Source organism: Apis mellifera, linkage group LG9 (genome assembly GCF_003254395.2).
Source record: "Apis mellifera strain DH4 linkage group LG9, Amel_HAv3.1, whole genome shotgun sequence".
In the NCBI taxonomy this organism is placed as follows: Eukaryota; Metazoa; Arthropoda; class Insecta; order Hymenoptera; family Apidae; genus Apis; species Apis mellifera.
The window spans coordinates 2897171-2920198 of NC_037646.1; the positions used below are offsets into that span (position 1 = coordinate 2897171).

Sequence of the window (23028 nt, forward strand, 5' to 3'; positions counted from 1 at the left end):
AAACGATTTATTTATTAATTTCAAATGTAAAAAATACTTCTTATATATATATTTTTTATAATTTAATATTAACTAGTCTAAATTAAAAGTACAAAGAAAATGTATCGTGGATCAACAACTAGTAAGTTTCAAGTTTACATATATATTTTTATAAAAAGAAAAAATTTATTAAAAAATTAAACATTATATAAATAAGAATATATTAAAATATTTATTTTAATGAAGAATAGAAATTAATAAAAAATATAATTTATGAAAATTAGTACTACAAAGAAATATATAAATATATTTAGAAAGCTGCTATAAAAAAAAATAGATTTATTTTTTTATTATTAAGATGAAAACGTTAAATATTGTTTGTAAGTTTATTTAATTTTAATATTTCATATATTTAGTATTATCGTTTTTTATTTTGTTTTTATCAATCTATATTTTATTCTATAATCTATATTCTTTATTATATTTTACAAAATATTAGTTTTATATTATTTTATGTTTAAGATTAAAAAACTATTTAATTATTAAATAGTATATTTAAAATATAATTAAATTAAAAAAAGTTTTATTTTGTAAAAATATATAATTTATTTTATTTTGAAAATAATAATTATATATATAGCAATAATGTTTTTAAATCTGAAATAATATATTTAAGAGATAAAATAAATAAGTAAGTCCTGAAAATAAATAATAAATTTTATTTAGCATTGTTATAGCCATATGTGTTCATTAATTCTGATTCTGAAATGCAAATATTAAATAATATATGTTTAAAAACTATTATGTATTATAAGAAGCTAATTATTTACATTAATTTTCAGCAAATGTAATTTTGAATATATTTAAAAAAAAATGTAATAAACTCTTTTTCAATATATGGTTGTCATTTCTCACATATATCCTTTAAATTTATTTTAAATTAGTACGTTCGCAGCTGTTCAAAATAAAGAAATTATAAAAATAATTATCAATTTCTAATTTATTGTTATAAATATATATGAAAAAATTTCACTAGATTTTTAAGCAAGGAATTTAATCAATACATAACATTTTTATGGACGTTTTCAAACTTTAAATTTTTTATAGTTATAATGTATGTAATAAATAACAATAAAGAAAAAATGCTTTAAAAACAAAAAAAAATATAATTTTATATAATTTTAAATAATAATTAATTATAACCTACAAAACGATTTTATATCTTGCGAATGTATTAATTCTCTGATATGCTTGGATTCGTAATTTTCTATGTATATTGTACATTTGTATTTTGTGTGAGTATATGAAAATTTATGTATGATTGTGTGTATTATCATGTGTAAATTATCACTTGAATTGAAATAATAACATAATCTATTAATCTATTAAGCTTTAAATTCTTGTCAATTTCGATATGTAAATTATTTTTGAAATTATTATTGTAAACATTATGTTGAATAAATAATAATTCTTAAATACGAGCATTTATTTTTGCTTAAAAATTAAAAATTTTACCTAATAATTTTTTAAATAAATAATTTTTGGAAAATAAATAATTCAAAAATCAAAATCAATTAATTATCACATTATTATTACAAGTATTATTATATATATTTTATTTTATTTTATAATTCAATTTATATAATTTTTTTAATTTCAAAATTTCAAATTATTCATCCTATTTTGATAATATATTTTTAGATCTTTATGGGATTGTTTAAACAAAATGTAACGTATACAATAAAATCGGTTATATTGATTGATCTTAAATAGTGCATAATATAAGAAATTGAAAATATTTTACAAGATATATTATAATAAGTTGTAATTTCTAGAATTTCTGCAATGTAACTGAAATTATTTAAAAATATTATTTTTATATAAAAATTAAATAATTGTAAAAGTAAATTTTTTATTTAAGATAAATTTTATTTGTTTAATTTTCATCTATGTATATTTTTATTTCATTAGAATAATATAATATAATGTTATATGTGTAATATATAATAATGCATTTTAATAATTGGATATTTTTATTCATCTTTGTATTATATAAGAATAAATAAAAATCTTTATATTATGTAAAGATAATATTTTGTGAATACAAAATATACATATCGTTTAATAATTATAATTTAAAATAATAATAAAATATTTTTTCTTATATTTCATTTGAAAATTTAATCAATTATAACCGCTATAAATATTTTAATTTATACTAAATCGGTAATGGAACTTTGAAGTCTTAAAAATATATATAAAAAAGTATTAATTATTATTAAATCTATTTATTACTGTAAAAATTCAGATAATATAATTTAATAATTAATAATCTTTATTTTATGATCATTTTCTCAATAATATCAAATGTTATTTTATGTAGAAAAAGTTTTAATTTTATTGGTTTAAAGGAAAATAATAAATTTAATATTTTTTTTTCTATTTTAATATTATTTATTATCAGAAATTACAATTACATTATAATTTAGTAATATGTAGCAATATATGCTGCCAATATATAAAAACTTCATGTTTTAATGAGTTTTTTAATGCATATTTAAGGATTATTTGAATTGGTATATTATACTTAAATATAAGTAAATATATATTTACATTTGTTACAGCATTTTTATTATACACTTTTTATTATTATATATTTACTTATATTTCAATTATATATATATATATTTATCAAGTTTACGTAATTGTCATTTAAAATTGTTATTTTTTAAATTTTCTGTTTTCATAAATCTTTGTCATTAGTCTTTTTACAATTCTTTTCTAATAATTAGCAAATTTAATATTAAAAAATTTAATATTGAATATACATGATAAAACAGATACAAATGGTTATAATAAAATATAATGAATCTTATTCCAAATGTTTAACAAATTTCAAGCAGAAAATAGTATATTTGATGTGTTATCTATATCATTTTCACCTTTATTACATTGTTGTTTTGTAAAAGTTCCGGTAACAGAATTCATTGAAGCACATGAATGATTAGTTGTAGATCCAAATGTCTTTTTATAAAAACAAAATTCACAGAATCCGTTTCTACCATAAATTGGCAAATTTATCATTCCATTAGAAATGGCAAAATTCCTGGAACATGTAATATTTCTAATATATTTATTTATATTGATTATATTATATATATATATTTTTTTTTTATACTATTTATATAATCTTAATTATATAATCTATTTATTACATTTTTTCTTTTTATTACACTTAATGTCCAATCTTAATTGGATATTTCTTATATTTGAAATAGAAAGTTTTTTTTTCTAATAACAGAATAATAATAGATTGAAATGTAGCAAATCAGGCTGTCCTAAAGAATCTAGTAAATATTATAATTAAAAAAAATATCAAAAATTACATTTATAATATTAGAATGAAAGCATTGAAATGCAAATTAATCATTTTGAGCAACTATTCAGTAATAAAATGGCAAAATATAAAATATACTACATCTCGTTAATAAAATCAAATAAGTTTTTCATTGTTTTTAGATATTATATTAGTTTTTGAAATATCTTTTACAAATTAAGAAATATCGTTTTTAATTCATTTAAAATTAAAGAGATATATTAATTTTGTAAGAATAATTAAAAAATTATATTTATAAAATGCTATATTTTTGTCGCATAAAATATAAGATGGTAGAAAAGAAGGGAATATAAAATATATTATATTTCTTTAAATATATCTAAATTTAAAAAAAATAAAATTGTGTAAATACTTATTTTAATTTATGATTTAATATAATGTAATAATACAATTAAATGAATTAAATAATAATTTGATAGTGCATGTTAAATTACCGATAATATTGATCAAGTTGTGCCTTCTCTATTCTTTTGTCTTTGGCCCGTCGATTTTGAAACCAAATTTTAATCTGGGTTTCTGTAAGGTGTAAAGATGTGGCAAGTTCAAATCTTCGTCCTCTAGAAATATATTCTCCTCTACGGTATTCAACTTCCAATCTTAATGTTTGTTCACCACTAAAAGTTGTTCTTTGCCTTCGCGGTCTTCCTTCTTTTCTTCTCTTGCGAGCTACTGTTCAATGTAAACAAGATAATATTAATAATATTTTGAAATATATCTATTTTACAATGTATTTTATGCTCGGAGTAAAAATTTTGATTTTTCAATTGCAAATTATAATAAATAACATAATATTCATATTTTAATATTTAAAATAATTTTTATTTTGAAACTTTTTAAATTCGAAGTCTTATGTTTTGTTGATGAATTAAAATTCTAGATGGAAGAATAAAAAAATTTACAAATATATTTTACAACCATCCATGTATAGTTACAAAATATGTTTATACATGTATAATGTTTATATATTTTATAAAAAGACTATTAAAAAGACTATTATATATTAAATTAAAATATAATAAAAATTTAATATTATTGCGCTCTATATTGAGAATAAAATCTGTCTTATTATTAGATGTATTATACGTCAAGAAATATAATAAATATGTTATTATTATTATACAATATATAATATTGTTTATTTCAATAAAAATGATAAGATAATTAAGTAATTATATTTTTGTGACACTTTTTAAAGTATTTCTATAGTTTATTTTTTAAGAATATGGTAAAATTTCGATTTCTTCCTTTTACTCTAATATTCGTATCCTTTTTTATCAATTTATTTAAATTTCATTATCTATTTCTTCTTTATTTATAGATTCCTTATAAAATAATCTTTTCATAAAATATTTCTTGATACAAATATAAAAAAATGAGATTAAAGCTTTTAAAATCTTACTTTATTATATTTCAGTATTTTCACAGATTATTGTATCTTCATTTAAATTTTCCCTTTTCGTTTTTATTTATTTTTTTATTTTTTTATTTTTTATTTTTTGTTTTTCATTTAACACGATAGTGATTCGGGACTGCCTTGCCGTGACAACGGCTTAAGGGGCAGGCGAGTAACACTGGGTTTGCAGAAATATAGCAAGGTATATTTCACATTGAAATGCGGCCAACTGCGTCCAGTAATCTCATCACAACATCGGTACGAGGTAGCGAAGCGGAATAAATCCATTCAAACGTGTGCGTATACCTGTATTGTGTTATATTGTACATGTTGCTGTAATAACACTTATCAGTGAAAAGCTTCAGGAACTGAATAAAATGTTTAAATATGTATATCTATATACATTAGCGACAAATTATATCGATTTTAAGAAACGTATGAAAATTGAAAGAGAAAACATTTTTGTTTATTGTTGTCAAATTTTCAATAATAATAATACATAGCAATAAATTTTGACATTATAGTGTATACGTGTATTTAATCAAATTGTGAAGTCAGTAAAATTGTGTAGTTTGTCATTTAATTCAGTCTGAGAAAGTCAAATCAAGTTTTAAAATTTAGGTTTTTCGTTTTTTATTTTTAAAAGATGTCAAATTTTTAAAAAATCATACGTTTCATTTTTTCGAAAATAATTCTTTAATTTTTAGCTTTCTTGATCTTCATTGTTTATTATATTTTTTTGATATGATATTTTAAGCATTGTAAGCTATTTGTAGCAATAAATATAATAATAATTAGTTATGTCTTTTAAACGAAAAGACATGATTAATAAATTCAAAATGCAAAATAAAATTGTTTTAATTGAAGTATTTAATACGCAAATAATTTGGGTATAGCGGATACTAAAAGAACCCTTAAACCATATTTATCTGGTGATAGATCATTCGATAGCTTATCAAAAAATCTTATACCAGATTTTACGCTCTATCTCGATTGAAAGGATAGTTGGGATAATTTGGATTATCCGTCTTTGCTTTATTTTCTATTTGTCATGTCAATAATCTGGAGAAATTTTAACATATTGTAAACTCAATTATATATGTCAGAAGGTATTTCAAGATTTTTTCATCGAAAAAATGGTAAATAACGCAAAAATAATTTTAAATTTTTATATTTTTTATGGACATCCAAATTTTTTAAACATTAGAGATTTTGTGTGTCTTATCCTTAATTTTTGATTTTTTATATTCTTTGAGGACAATAGAAGAAATTTATCAATTTAAGAATCTTCAAATATATTTTTAAATATTTTGTAAAATTTTCCTTTCGTTTGAATAGAATATATGCCAAGACATAATGCAGTAAATTTATACAAACGATTAGGCTATGTATAGCTACATATTGAACAATGTCCAGTAACGCATAGGTTATATACATTGATATTGATCCGCAATTCTCTGATTTGAATGTTGCATGTTATAAATTTCTACATTTTACATTGTATATGTACAGATATTTATTTTATTTATAGATTAATAATAAATTATGTTTTTTATACTTGTATATGCATTATATTTATTAAATGTAATAAAAATTAAATGGTAATTAATAATGATATTTAATATGAATATTTTTATAATCGTAAATATATTCATAATCCAAATTTTCGATTGATTACAGTTTGTTTTTTATATATTTTAGATTTCGTTAAATTTTATATTTATATCGGTTTATGTCTATTTTTCGTTTCACTTACAGAATTGAAAGCTGATATAAATATTGAACTTTGGGTAATTAATATTACAAGCAAATAATCCTTTTAAAGACATTCTCATTCGGAAAGTGTACCACGATATTTTGAAAAGCAATATTAAATTCATAATTATATTGTTTAAATTAGTAATTGTGTATAAAATATGATTTGCTATAATCAATAAAAAGTGTCCTGTAATTAATCAATATTTTCAATTTAATTTATATATACATAATAATATTTTTAAGAATAATTTAAATTTTGAATGTTTTTAGATTTACTTTTGTTTGATTAAATGATTCTAATATGAAAAATAGAAAAAAGATTATTTATATAACATGTAAACATATTTAGGTGTTTATAATAATAGCTTTTTATAATAATATTCTCTAATTCGAATATCGCGAATTAGAACAAGAAAATGAATTCCATATGTTAAAATCACAAAAACTTCTTTATATTTAAATATTTAAGATAATTGTACACATTAAACATAAAATTAGATTTAAATAATCTGTTTTCTTATGTTCTTGAAATAAAAATTTTATTTTTGTCAAAAGAGAATAAATTCTATATATGGAAAAATAAATCGAATATAGAAAATAAAATTTTGTTCGTGTATTTTTTTTTTTAATAAATATATAATTATTGATTTATTGCAATAATTAGAATTTTAAGAAAAATAATTTTAAATGTTATGAATTATTATAAAAATGTCACATCAAAATATCAAATTAAATATTCACAATTTGGAAACGTACTGTGATTTCACATACGAGTAATAATATATTCTGTACCAATGATTCAAAAATAAATTTCAAATCATGGAATGTATTATTATATCTTTTATGTAAAAAGAAACTTGAATAATTTAGATTATTATTGTATTTACACAATATACTTAATACAGCAAGATATATATCCAATATATTAATTCTAAATATGATATTAATTAAAAGAGAAAGTAATACTTACAGAAAGCCGAAAATCCTTGCAAATGGTGTTCCGAAGTTGAAAAATATGGTAAATTATGAAAATGTGGCGGAAGCGCAGACGGATATGTAACTTGAGATAAGAATACAGGATGATTGGCTGGTCTAGATTGATGAAGTTCGTGAAACAATGGCAATCTTAAATTAAAAAAATTCGAGCTCTTTTCTTTCTCGTTCATTAAAGTATTTGTTTCATTGGTATTCTGTTTTCCGCCCCGTTCTGACGACTTTTTTTTTATACCTGTTACCTGGATATAAGGTTATTACATTAAAACAATGAATTTTCGTTTTGTGTTTTCAAATATAAAAAGATTTTTATTCATTTAATAAAATAATTTTAAAATAATGGATAATTTTTTGAATTCAATAATTCTATCGTTATAAATTTTATTAACAATTTATCAATATTTTCTTTAGAGAAATATTTGAAGCGAAATATTTAAGCGAGATTCTTACAACGACCCATTAAAAGTTTTCATACATTTTCATAAAAGTTTTTTTTTTATTAAAATAAACTATATATTTATTTTTTAACGCGTAAAATTGAATTGCGAATGTTATTCAAATAATTATTCAAAAAAATTTTATATATTATTTTTTATTTGTTTTATTATATAATTTATATTTTTATATTTTTTACTTGTATATTAAATAATATTTGAATAATAATATAATTGAAAGAAAAATATTGATCCTTTTGTAGTTGGAATTTCTATTTCTATCATTTCTTTTTTATTTAAATGATCTAAATATATTTCTTTTCGCATTTCTTTTAATAATTTGATTATAAGATTAAGTTATGAGGAACTTCATTACTTGTTATATTTTATTTTCTATTATCAATCAAACATTTAAAAATAAATTATTTCTGAAATAAGATAAATAATTTTCTAATTTATTTATTTACTTTTTTTTATATTTTTTATATTGTCATTTCAAAAAAAAAAAATTTCGTAGAATTTTATTTTAACGCAAATAATTTTCGTATATATAATGTATGGAAACTTTTGAGACTGATTGTATATTATAAAATAAATGTTGATAAATAATACAATCCATATATTCCGAAATCAGTATAAATAATTGGAAATAATTTCGTCAAGATTATGCACATAAATATTTGAACAGAAAAAAAGAAAATTATTAAAAATATTAGTAAATCAATAGTAACGACTATAAATTTGATACTTTCTACGAATTAAAAGACCAACATCAACAACAACGACAAGTAAGAAATAAGAAAAGCTACTTCTTACTTGTATAACTTCATCGTTCGAAGAATTGCACGAATTATCCGCATCTAACGTATTTCTATTGTAAAGAAGAATATTCGAGGAAAGTTCAAAACTTGATTTCGGTTCAGTCCTGTCCTCATCATTTTTCTCGGTACCATCAACTTTTTTCGCTTCAAGATGTCCATAAATTCGGGCAAAAAATTGTCGTGGAGATGATGGCCCTTCTGCTTTCGTCGACATTTAGCTTCGATCAAATTCTACCGTTATGGATACCTCTTCGAGGTATAAAACGAACGAAAAAGTATAGTCCAAATTGCAAAAGAAAAAAAAAAAAAAGTTTCGAAACAAATCGTATTAAACGATCATCATCTTTATTCTCTGCATTGAGTTTTTTGTTTTATTCTCATATCTCATCAACCCGATCGACGTTGTTAAATTTGCCATTTTATACACGAAACTCTTTCGTCTTTATAGAAAATCAAAAACTTTTTAACCAAAAATTTTAATCCTGCTCACTTTGAATCTCCCTATCCTAGGCGTGGCAAACAAATTTGTCAAATTCACGTAATTACACATCTATTTTCCACGTTACGCGTTTAGAAATCAAACTTTACGCGTTCAAAGATAATGGAATAATTATGCGAAAACTTGTGAAAGTACACGTTTGCGCGCACGCGCAAGTGTATGTACATATATGTACATAAGTACAGATATCATTCACGTGAACGAGTAAAGTTAGTTAGGACGATATTGCCGGAACACTTGGAACGACACTTGCGTGTAAAATACCTCAAAGTAGACCACTGAATGACTCGGTACGAGGTTGCACACGTATCTGAGTCAGTTTGCCTCCAACGTCCATTCTCTCGCTTCATGGTTAGGTATGAAAATAGAGAGAAGGGATGCTCGGGGGTGCTCTCTCGTATCTCCCTACCCCTATCAATGTTCCCCACTATGCGTGGATGTACCACCCCCATCCCTTCGGTTTCAGATAATTTCGCTGTCATCGTTGTAACGCCCCTTTGCGAAAGAGCACCTGCAGACGTTTGTGGCCAGTGGATGAGAAACATTTCAAACAGACTTTATTATTTACGATTGCACCGTGAAATTCAGATACGCATTAACGAGCATGAATGACAGTTAAACAGTTTTAGATTGAAGCCATTAATATCTTAAATTCCTTCTAATATTGATGTTTTCATTGTTAATGTACGTATATATATATAAATCTATTAGATTGTTTGTTTTTTGTATTGTACAGATTTTACTGTATTTTTCTACAATTCTCACGATTTCATTTTTATCATGCTTGTATGTATTCAAATATTCTATTATTTTACCTTTTTTCGAATAACTTTTTTATTTATTTGCAAAATACTGAAAATGTCTTTTAGAATATCATTTAAAGAACGGTTTTTTTTTTATATGGAAAATCATCTGATTATTCGATTTCATGTATAATTGTAAAGAAATATTATAAATGATCACTTGCAACTTGTTAATTTTTTGATATCATTAATATAATTAAGATATATGCTATTGAAAAGGTAAGAAAAAGTATTGCTATATAAATATTTATCGTTTTTTGTAAATAATATAATCTTCTTATTTTTTAAAAAATATGCAATTGTATTAATAATTTGTATAATTTTCCATCTTTACAATTGTTGAAAGTAAAATGGAAATGTATAATTTAAAAAGTTTAGTGAATAAAGTGAATTAAATTAAAAGTAAATATTAAAATTGTATGTCGTAACTATTGTATATGTTATCACGTGTGATTTTATCGTAATAAATTTTTGGTAAATAATCATTTTCATTAGACATGAGTGATTCTGAAAAGTATGAAATATTAATCTCGCAATATCTCGTACATTCACGGCTAACCGCACATTGAACAATCTATGCAGGAATTCTTTTCTCATTCATCAATCGAAGATTTCAACCCCTAGGGGGAGATTTACGGATTCTTATCACGTATCATTGCTTCAATTTTTGTTATTATCCTTTCTTTAAATTACGTATCACTGGTTTCATCAATTTTTATGTTATTCTTTCTATGTAAAAAAAGAAAAAAAATTTAGAGATTCAGAATAATTTTATGAAGATATTTGTATTATAAATAATATTATAGTATATTTTATTTTTTAATAACAGATTAACAATATTAAAGCAATATAAAAATTTTAGCCGATATTTATCATAAAAATAAAATTATTGTTTAATTGATTGATTAATTATAATAAAAGAACGATAATCATTCAATCAATGTAATAAAATTTATAAAGAATTTGTAAAGAATTTTAATTAAATTTATTATATTTACTATATATTGTTGTAAATATCTTTTTATAAAAGTGAATCTAAAATTAAATATATTTTAATTATATTATTTTTTATTTAATTATAAAATAATTATTTAAATGTTTTTAAATGTTTATATTTTATATAATTTATAATAGAAATTGTTATTATAGTTAATTATAACAATCATAGAATCATAATTAATTACAATATTATCGAAGCGAATTTCAATTTATATATTTCAAAATGGATAATATTTAAACTTTTTCAAGAATATTCAAATTGAGGAATTAAAAATATAACTTTAAATTCTATGGTTTTTAAAATAAAGATTGATATATTATTATAATATTCTGTTCTTATTTACTATTTTTATTTAAAATTTATTTAAAATATAGATATATCATACAACAAGTAAAATTATGAAATTAATAATATAATAGTAAAATAAATGATATAAATAATAATATAATGCAATATAATGCAGAAATAAAAGTATAGAAATATATTTTAGTTTTATTATTTCGTGTGGATTATTTTGTTTGAATGTAATTAATTCTGGAGAAATAATACTACATATAAATATATTTATTTCAATCATTATATATAATTATCAAATAAAATATCGTATTTGCAATAATCATAATGTTGACAATAGAAATCAGGCAAAGGAAATTAGAGATAGCTCGATGCGAAACTGCATATGCGCATGCGCGTCTTCAACGAATTCTCGTTGGTTCTTCTATAATTACATTGATTTCCATCTCGTCTCCGATTGGCTCGAAATCGGACTACCATTATACCACTCCACTAGCGAGTTATTCTGATAGGTAATTCTCACGCATCTAAAACAATCCAGATTATCGTCGCAATACAGACAAGGTCGTTATTCATTGTGGATCTGGCTAACATTGCCTAACAATGGCGTTTTCTTTCTCGCCTTGATTTCAAACATCATTTGAAATATTTCTATCGAACTTTTGAACATCTAATGAAATAAATTGATAAAACTAATAATACCATTAAAATTGAAGTTACTGTGTCTCATAATTTAATAAAACAATCTTAAATATCATATCTGGTATCTTTTATACTGTTTTTATATTATATCTTCTTGAATAACATGTTTTTCTTTATTTTTTCTGAAATAATATTATCTTTTAAAAAACCTTTCCTTTTTTTTTAAAGAAGATTTATATAATATATTTATATAAATGATTTTCAAATATCATATATAAAAGAAACAAATTCTAACTAATAAAATTCTAACTAAAATCTAGAACTAATAGATAACTATAATTATAAAACGATCAAATCAAAGTAATTATATACAAGTTTTACTTTTTTTTTTATTATATATAATAAGTTAATTATTATTCGCATTATTTATTGCAATAATACTTATACTTGGAATATATTTTTTATTTTGTATATGTATTGCAAATAAATAAAATTTTTTAATGATTTTTTTTATAAATTATTACGTTAATAATTATATAAACGAATTAAAATGAATTAAATTTTTCTTGGAATACAAATTCAATAGATATTATTAAAAAAATTATTATTATATTCTAAAATATATTTAAAATTATTAAAATTTATAAGTTATATTTTTAAGTTCATTTTTTGTATTTATCATCTGTAAAAATTGAAAATTAAACAAATGGTATAAGTTTGTTTTAAATTTTATATATGTATATTTTGAATTTATAAATATCCAAATATAAAATTAAAATAAACATAAATGAATAAAACCAAAAATGTTCAGTCACTATTTCTTATAAATATATATTAAGATGTAAAATTTACATGCTAAAATATATGATAGATATCTCTTATTATATATAGATTATATATTGATAAACAAGTTCACGAAATAATTTTAAATAAGTCTTTAAATAGATAATTTTATTTAATCTAATTTTGTAGAAATTTTTTTTAAATAAAAAGATATTTAGCAGATACAGTATCACAAACAATTTGTAATATGCTTTATTACATATATTTACATATCTGGATTCATTAAAAAAATAATAATATCTTGAATTGATATTTTAATGAGATATTGAATATAATTATTAATATAATATTACAGTAATTTATACTTATAATCATAAAATGCAAAAAGAAAGTTAAATATTATTCAATCCATAATATCAATAAAAAATGTCTTAAAAATAGTAATATGCGAAATAATTTAAATGAATTGATTTTTTAAAAATAAAAAATAGAAAGCAAATTCAAAGATTATATATTTAGTGATTAAAAATTTTGAGAAAACAGTAATTATATATTGGTTTAAATATATACATTTTATATATATTATATAACAATACAATAATGTGAGACATTTTTGAGAAATCGATTCTAAACATTAAGACAATAAAAATATTTTATGTTTCGAAATAATTCGATGTAATGTATATATATATAATTTATTTATATTAGTGCTATGTTATTCATATGATATGAAATTTTAAACAGCTTTATTCTATTTAATATTTTGCAAAAATAAAATAATAAATGTAAATAGCTATTTTTTTTCACATATAAATACATGTATAACAATAAACAATACATATTATGTATTGTATAATTTGTGGAAATGTTTGAATTCATCCGAAATTAAATACAGCCAATTCATAGCCAATTCATTCAAATACGTAAGTACTTACAATATTATGATGTTTGAGATCAATGTAATCAAATGCGCAGAAAATGTTTATAATTTATATAATCAGATTATTGCATAGATTGGTACCAATCGATCTTAAAAACTGTGCTGAATTTCTCATTTTCTCAAAAGACAAAAAAATAAGCTAAATATAGAGGAATTGTATAATACTATGTATTCAAAACTAACCATGATGATCCAAAAATGATAGGTTAGAAATTATCTTTAATTTTTTAAATTTGATTTAAAATATTTATATTATTATTTTATTTTTTATTTTTGTAATTTATTAAAAGAAAAATGTTAAAAAATTTATAATATATTTATTTTATATTTCATAATAAAAGTTTTAAACATAAGTATACTATTATGAAAAATTTTTACAGCGAGTCCCTTTGGCGCAGAGGATAGCGCGTTGGACTTCTAATCCAAAGGTCGTGGGTTCGATCCCCACAAGGGATGATGTGTTTTAATAACAACGTAAATTTTTTTTACAATTTTAATTTGTCTGATGCTTTTACAATTTTTATTTAGATAAGATATTGTTTTGATAAGATATTTATTTATTTATTTATATATATATTTATATTTGCTTTTATTATTTTCTCTTAAATAAAATTGTTTGTTTTTATCCTTTACATATGCATATAGTCATAATAAATATAAAGCTAACAATGGATTTTGTGTTTTTAGATATTTTAAAATATGAAAGATTCTTTTATATATTCAATGATTTTAAAATGATTTTAAAATGATATAAATTATGTTACATAATTGGGATACAATATGGGATAAATTAATTAATATTTTTATATAAATTCTTGTTTCTAGTTTTAGTACTTTGAAGCTTTTTCAATTTTGTGATTATACTCACAAAATGGATTTCAAAATAAATATTATTCAAGATTCTGTTTATATGTATGGATAACAATCATTCGAATATATTATTAATTATATATGTTTAATAAATATTTATTAAATATATTTATTGTGATCAACGTTTGTAATTTATACTTATAATTCATCTATATAATTTATTTTTTTTATTTATGATAAAAGAATAAATTTAAATTTAAATTTCAGCAGATATTGCATTCAAAAAAAAGAAGAAATGAGCATTATATAAAGGATTATAAAAATTCTAAAGATTTCATCTTTGTTATATTTTTGTAATTCAATGTAATTTAATTTTCATTCCAATTATTATGCAATGTTGTAAGACACGAGATATAAGATAAAATCTTTTTTAAGAGACTCTGTAATTTATATTTTCAAATATCGATTCAAAAAATCAGAGTATTTGATATGTTTAATTTAAAAAAGTAAGGAATTATATTCAATTCAATTAAAAAAAGGTGTTAAAGTCAATAAATTTTAAAAATAATTTCTAATACTAATATCAAATATTAATTTATGAGATTTTTTAATAAAATATATATTTAAATATAATATTATCAAAGCTATATATATATTGTGATATAATATTATATTATAATTGTAAATGTTAATATTTATGTCACAAAGTTGATGATTTGAGTGTATAAATTTCGTAAATTGAATAAATACAAACAAAGAAAGCGAATAATGAGAGAAAGATAGAAATAGATTAAAAATTAAGGAATCAACGCCATCTCTCGAATGTTAAATGAAACAAATAATAGACAAGGAAAGCAAATATAATATGAAAAGAATACAGATAGAATAAGAATTGACTATCAGCACCATCTTTTGAGTGTCAAAGATCATTAGTGCAAACTAAATCACACAGATGTCACATTCATTTTATTTCTTATCTTTGTTTCTATATAGTAAATCGCAAAGGATGAGAAGAAATATTGTTTTTTTTTCAAAGTTGATATTTCAGAACGTGAAATAAAAAATCCCATAAGATATCATGTCTATCTTACACTTCATATGTCATTATGTATCAACTGTTATATCGATAATGGGATAAATAGCTATCTATAATTTTCCGATATATATTTTAATATAAAATTATAAATATATCTTGTGATAAAATATTATATCTTTCAATATTTTACCAATAATTTATTAAATTAATTAATTCTTTATAACAAATTTATACTATTAATAAAATTTATGATTTATTAAATTTATTTTAAAAATAACTTTTAAAAATAATTTTTATTAAAACTAATCTATATCTAAATTCTTTTATTTTATTAAATCGATTTTCTAAGTTCAGGATAAAAATTAGTAAAGTTAAATTAAATAAAACACGATTATTAGTTAAATGGTTGAAAATTTAAAAATTATATTATATTATATTATTATAATTTTATCTAATTTTGAATATATTAATATTTAATATTTATTGAAAATATGATATAATCCATTCTGGAAAAAATTACATAAAACAAATACTTATTTTGTATTTGAGATTTTTAATCAATATTTTAAATAATTAATCGAAATTAAAGAATGCAAATATTTGATTTAACCATAAGGATATTCATTTAAATAATGCATAATTTTTTCAAATATATGTGTAATAAATATAAATTTTCAATATTGATTTGAAGATTGAATGAAATGAATCTATATGAGAAAAAAATATTTTATTATTTATTTTTCATATCATCTTTCATCTTTATGTACCATTAGTTTGATGATATGACCATATATCACAAAAAAATTGTTAACTAAAATTAACTCTAAATTGTCAAAATACTTTTTAATAATGAAAATTATCATAGCCTTTTTTAAATAATACGATATGATTAATCATAATATGATTTTTGTCATATTGTCGATATATCAAGATAAACTAAAATAAATGCAAATAGAAATATACAATAAATATTCTTCTCACGCTTAAAGTAAGGTTATGATAACAATATCATGTAATCACACTCGGTATACAATATGTACAAGATTTAATTTATAACTTTAATTTAATTTATAACTGTTATTTCGTATCATTAATCAATCTTTTTCTCCATATACATATATGATGACAAATAAATATCTAAAGGTGTATTAAACTTTAAGGGGGTTATTGAAGGGAGTCTTCCATAATTCCAGGCATATTTATCAAAGAATACCAACGAGATAGTTCTTTTTAGTAAGACTCGTCTTTGCATATGCGTAAGTAAATATTAGCGGAGGATGATGAGGGTCTCTGACCATTTTCTCTTTCTTTCTTCTGTCTCTTTTCACGGTGATCATTCTCACGTTGACCACCCTCGTTCATCCATTCCAGCTTCTGTCGCGACGTCATTCTGGGACCCTGTCTTTAACTGCGCTTTGGTCACTCCCTCAGACCCCATCAAAAACCTCTCTCTGATATTACCTTCATTCAAACAGATATCCACGACTAAATCCCTCCTTATCCAAGGGGTAAAAGTCTTCGGCACGCTCGGCAATTCGGCTTCAGTTCGTTTTCCAACCGAATCGTTTGGAGTATGTCTTTGTATTTGTACTTCACACGAATAATGGTGGAAATTACGTTCTATTCTTATTTGTAATAGTTTATAGCAGTTTGTTATTAAATAAATTTTCTTTTTGACGAATTATCTTTTTTTTTTTTTTACGAAAATATCGTAAAAAGATATGTTTTTGTCATAAATAAGAAAAAATTTGATTCTAAAAGTTTAAAAGCGTCTTGTAAAATATTTTCATTTCAAATCTTGTTTGCGAGAAAATTTTAAATTTTAAAAAATCATAGAATAAAAAAATCTACCCAATTTTCACATTTAATGGTTAAATATATTTAATTATTTAATTGTTTTAATACTTTATTTAATTTTTAGATTAAATTATGTATATTAAAGTAGTTTATTAATAATTCATCTTATTTTTTTTATGTCTAATAATTTAATAGAATCCATAATATCCAGGATTTTATTGTCATTTTGGTAGGATTATAAAAATTATGTTTTATAATGAACCTTTATCTATTACATGATTAAATGTAATTAAAAGTATCATTTATATTCAAAAAGCATTAATAAAAACTATAAGAATGCATGTATATTTTTGACGTCATAAAAAGTTGTTTCAGTTTAATTTACATATTTTATCCTATTTATTGTTCATCAGACTTTGCTTATTTTGATTTTTACTTATTTCGTACATTACAAAATCGAATGGAAAATCCAAAAACGCCCAAATAAATTTTATTATTATTGTATATTTTATTATTTTATTTTATTACATTTGCCTATTTTTAAACATTAAATTAATTATAATTAATGATGATTTTTCAATTTTTGAGTTTCAAAATCAGATTTTAAAAATTCATTTTGTAAAGTTCCAAAGTTCATTTTTTATATTTACCTAATACTCTTGTACAATCACACAATCCAATGCTATTGCGATGCGTTAAACTCGAGAAAAATTGATTACACTTACGCATATTGAAAAAAATTATGGAATTATTTCAATTAAAAATTGTATTGACCCAGTTTAAAAGACAAGTCGCCAGAAACGCGTGTACCAAAGGGGGCGAATCAACTGATCCCTGTGTTGTTCGTGACGCTATGTTGCCTCGCTCGTGCTCTTGTGGTGTTAATTTTGGACTGTGCTCGATCACACATCCTCGTCAAAGGAGAAGATTGGGATCAACGATAGAGCTTTGCATGCCGACCTACTGCCGCTGCACAGTTTGCAGCGTGTCGTGTATCTCCGAAACCTGTTCGTTAATCGACGTGATCACGCCGTGCCGCGATGTAAACTCGTACAATTAGTTGAACTCCCTCGAGATAAGGCGCAACTGGCGAATTCATGCGAACCGTGGCTCCCTCTTTGATTTTTCTAATCAGATCTCGAACGATTTCGAACGGTCTGAAAGAATTTTACAACGATTTTGTTACCGTCTGCCTGATGATGAACACGCAGAGTGATGCAACCAGAATGACTAAATTAGAATGATTTTAGAATTTTTGAATATATACCAAAATAAGATGATTTTTTTTTTTTTATAAGAATTTCTTTTTTATAAGAATATTTCCATTGAATTTAATAATAATAATAAAATTGATAGTTTTATTTTTTTAAACGTTATTAATTTTTATAATGTTGATCTCGTTGGCTCTAAGCAGAAATGATGTAAATATTTTATAAATGTATAATAAATAAATATATAAATCTATGTTTATAAATGTATTTTATAAATGATGTAAATATTTTATAAAAAGGAAAAATAAGAATAGTTACATAATTTTACATAGTTTTTGGTATGAATAGTATTATGATATATAATAAAAAGATGAAAAAGAAATTAATAGAAACATAATATTATATAATAAAATTTTGATGATTTTTTTTTGTTAATAATAATAACAAAAAATTATTTTTGTTATTTTCTTTTATAGTCGTCCTTGTATGTATAGTATATGTGAAATAATAATGAGACACATAATAGAGAATATATTTGAAACAATTATAGAATGACACAACGATATATAAAATATTGGGAATTGTTCTTGAAGGACTTCATCTTGATATAATTAATTAATCTTTAATATATAGTTAACTCTTTATTTGAATTGCCAATTAAAATTAAATAAAATATTATTATTAATTTTATATGACATTTTGTGGATTGATTAATCTAATAATTTATTATTTAATATCTCACATTATATAAATGATATATTTTATTTAAATATGACTTTTTACATTAGTTATATAACATAGTAAATATTTATTATTCTAAAAATATGTATCATTAGATATTAGGAAATATTGAAGGAGAATTTCTTGTTGTAGAATAATTTTAACAAAATTATATATATTTTTAAAAATAATATAACCATGGAAAAATCAATATTATTATATTGATTGATTATAATAAATACCTTTAACGGTAGCTTTTATATAAGAATAATAATAGATGAAAAAGTTTTTTCCCATTTACGCTGATAATAATTGCTTTGTTGACTTAAAAGAAGATAAAAATATATAGGAAGCTGTTAGAATGCGAAGAAAATATATATAAATAATAGTATAAGTTGAAACAAAATGATCACTTGGGCATAAAATTTCTGACGATATAAGAATGAAAAAATACTTTTTGCAAGTATGTTTGCTTTTAGAACTTCACTCTTTTTAACTTTCCTCCTACGAATTTTTATCTTAAATCTTACAATGCCCATTGTACAGTCTTATGGTAACAATAAGTAATGGACGTACAAAGCGAAGCTCATGTTGTCCCCTATTCTAAATACCTACAGTCGCCTAATTCTCTGTGTTTATACGCAAATAAAGAAAAATATATAGTTTAACTTGCATAACTTTTTTTTAATATAAACAAAAATGTAATAAATTAAATAAACTTGATATGATGTAAAAATTTTCTTTTTAAAGTATAATATATATTAAAATTTATATTTATGTAAAATATTGAATGAATTTCCAATTTATTTTGAATTAAATCAACCTTTATTTTAGTTTATGTTTAAAAAAGTATTTGTATGTTTTATTTTCTAATGAAACATTTCTTTATCATATTCTATATTTTTATCTTTATAATATAAGTATATGTGAAAATTTTAGTAATAAATAGATTGTAGATATTTATGCAAAAAACAGATATCCAAAATAATACATATATTTACGATATTTAAGGAATTAAACAAATCTTTATTTAAACTATATTTCATTACTCGTATAAAAATTTCTTATCAGAACGAATTGGTTTCGTTTACATTTCACTTTAACATTATCCTAAAAATAATCACCTAACCACGAAATATCAAAATTCAAACAATTCGTATCTTTCCTTACAAAACATATTCAACATTAATATAAGAATTCTTAGCACGGCTAAAGAAGAAGGAATGAAAAAGAAAAAAGGTTCGTGAATGAATAATAAAAAGAAAGAAATGATATTAATGCAATGGATAGCAAGCGGAATGCACATCATCTCACTCGGCACGAGATCACCCAGTCGTTGGTATCAGTGTTTCAAGCGCGTCCACGTGTCGTGTCGTCATCGGAATCGAGTGGGCTCATTGTTAATTCACACACCTAACCGTCACCCAGGTTCTCCGCCCGATTATGAAGAAAACTAGGTGAATTGATAACAAACGCGGCGTACGAACGATTCATCCCTCTCGCGCGGCCCTCGGACGCCGGTTGTGCGCATGCGCAGCCTTGGAACCAGGCTGCACACAACCGCGACGCCACGCGGCGCTCACTTGAATCCTCGCCGCGTGTCCGTCGAATTCTCCCCCATTCGTGGCAGAGTTTGAAAACGCGACGGAGCCGGAAGTCGCGCGCTTCCGTGCCAATCCTTCCCTTCAAGCTCGAGATCGAGCAATGTCTTTCTAGATAAAAACAAACAAACAGATACGTCGGATCATTTTACATCATTATTTATCCGATTTATATTCGACGTATATTCCATTGGGTTGTTGTACAGCTCGATCGTATCCTGATGTATTATTCCCTCGAATAATGTGGTGCGCGGTGGTGAAGAGGAAAAGACAAGTGGATAATAATTAGCGATTTCGAAGGAGTATGTTGTGGATGCAATTTCGTTACTCGATCGTTACTTGATCACCTAGCTGGTAATGCCGTTTCACTGGGAGGATTTATCGCGAAGTTGATTACGAGTGAAAGGATAGAAAGTCGAGGAGAGATCGAGGGGAATATATGATTGAAATCCGTTGACGATAAGGAGAAGTATTGGGAGTAGTGGTGAAATATTATTATATATTGAGGATTATTTGGTTATTGTTAAGGAAGATTGTTCAGGGATTATTGGTTATTAGGAATTTTGTCAGTGAATATTGGAAATGTGAAGGGTTTGGTTTCAATTTAAATTTATGTTATGATTGGAAAGTATACTCGATTTAGATGATATTTGTGATAATTTTATCGTTTATCGTTAAGAGTTTAATTTTTACGAATTAAGAAACGTTTCATTGGATTTCGTTCGCATCGAATTTATTGGAATGATATTATCCGTGGATTGTTAAGTTGCAACGTGACAACTCAATACCGATCCAGAACTTGGGAAGATGAAACTAAGAACTCAGGCAGGCATGACGAAGTGGAACACCGAGAATTGAAGTTTTGGGGATTTATGTGGCCTACTTTGCCGCAGTCCTCCAGTCGAAGGATATACAAGGTGAGTTACCCATTACTTGTTGTCTTTATGTGTTTCCTATACTTCTCTTCTTAGCTATAAATATATTATCTATCATTTTTTCATTTTCCCAATATTTCCAAAATTCCATGTATTTATTTTTCTCATTTTTTAAAGTCAGAAATTCAAGAAGAATTTAATTTATATAATATTATTCTAAAAAAGAACACGAAGAACTTGGAACTTTAAATTACAAGAGTAAAGCATAATTATGTATATCTTTAATGATCTCTTTATATAAAATCTTAAATTCGAAAAATTATATTAGAATTTGATACACTGTAATATTTAATTAATATGGTTTAAGAAATTGAATTTTGGGAAATTAATATAAGTTGAAATTTCTTATTAAAATAAGAAATATAACGTTTAATTAATTTGAATTAATATTTTTACAAAGCTATTTTTCATTATAAAGTTAAATAACAACATTATTTATAATATAGAATTTTGCAAAAAATTTATCTTTCAAACAAAAATAATAACTTTTAATGTTTCATTAATATAATTTATTTATAAAATATTTGAAAACTTCATTACATCTTTTATTTTTTCAATTCGAATTAATGTATTGTTTCATATTTTTCGCGCATGTAACCTCTTTTTCTTTTCTTGAAACAACGAATACATTGTGAAACGTATACATAGTTTCGCTTTTATCTTTATGCGTGCGTGAAGTTGGCGATCGATTATCGAAAAAATTATATATTCCAACGATCATGCTTTGTTGAACAAAATGTAAATTCATTGGCGGTCTGGTGAAAAGGAGAGGAACGGGGTTGACACAGAAATTCTTTCACACGAAATGGAACGAAGATGTGAAAATTCATTCAAATTCAAAAATCGGATGGATCGGATCCCACGATTTTCATGCTCGATAAAAAAGAAACTGCAATTCTCAGTGATGCCAACCTTAAACGGGATTCAGAAGCGTTTATTCCACTCAACTGAGCGATACTCGATCTATGATTGACGTGGATGAAAAAGGAACATTATTGCACAAATAAATTCCACGTTAGATTTAACTCTGATGCGTATATAAATATTCTTAGTTTATTTTAGTTTATCGTGATAGAGTTTAGTTTATATTTTATATTAAGAATAGTTATTTCTATTAGTAGATAATTTTCTATAAAAATATCAATTTCAAGTTAATTTTAAAGTTTTACAATATCAATTGAA

General features: G+C 22.6%; 2 protein-coding genes and 1 non-coding gene across 3 annotated transcripts in view; 2 read left to right on the forward strand and 1 right to left on the reverse strand.

Moving 5' to 3' along the window:
- Nucleotides 1-2791: 2791 nt before the first annotated feature.
- LOC100576220 (homeobox protein rough-like) lies at nt 2792-9610 on the reverse strand. Its single transcript, XM_003249249.4, has 4 exons — nt 8771-9610; nt 7498-7762; nt 3811-4045; nt 2792-3085 (listed from the first exon to the last, which is right to left on the reverse strand). The coding sequence occupies exons 1-4, from the start codon at nt 8987-8989 to the stop codon at nt 2875-2877; spliced, it is 930 nt and encodes a 309-aa protein (XP_003249297.2). The 5' UTR covers nt 8990-9610; the 3' UTR covers nt 2792-2874.
- Nucleotides 9611-14119: 4509 nt separating this feature from the next.
- On the forward strand, nt 14120-14192 carry TRNAR-UCU. Its single transcript has one exon. It is a non-coding gene; the product is annotated as a tRNA-Arg (tRNA).
- A 6717-nt stretch (nt 14193-20909) lies between these two features.
- LOC412011 (muscarinic acetylcholine receptor gar-2) overlaps nt 20910-23028 on the forward strand; it is a 56262-nt gene continuing 54143 nt past the window's right edge. Inside the window, exon 1 of the mRNA XM_006558358.3 lies at nt 20910-21828. The gene's annotated coding sequence lies outside the window, so the exon portion shown is untranslated. The remainder of the gene's footprint in view (nt 21829-23028) is intronic.

Coding starts and splice junctions, on each gene's coding strand:
- LOC100576220 (XM_003249249.4), bottom strand. CDS start 8,989: ATGTCGACGAAAGCAGAAGGGCCATCATCTCCACGACAATTTTTTGCC. Junction 7,763..8,770: donor CGAACGATGAAGTTATACAA/GTAAGAAGTAGC, acceptor CCTTATATCCAG/GTAACAGGTATAAAAAAAAA. Junction 4,046..7,497: donor GCAAGGATTTTCGGCTTTCT/GTAAGTATTACT, acceptor TACATTGAACAG/TAGCTCGCAAGAGAAGAAAA.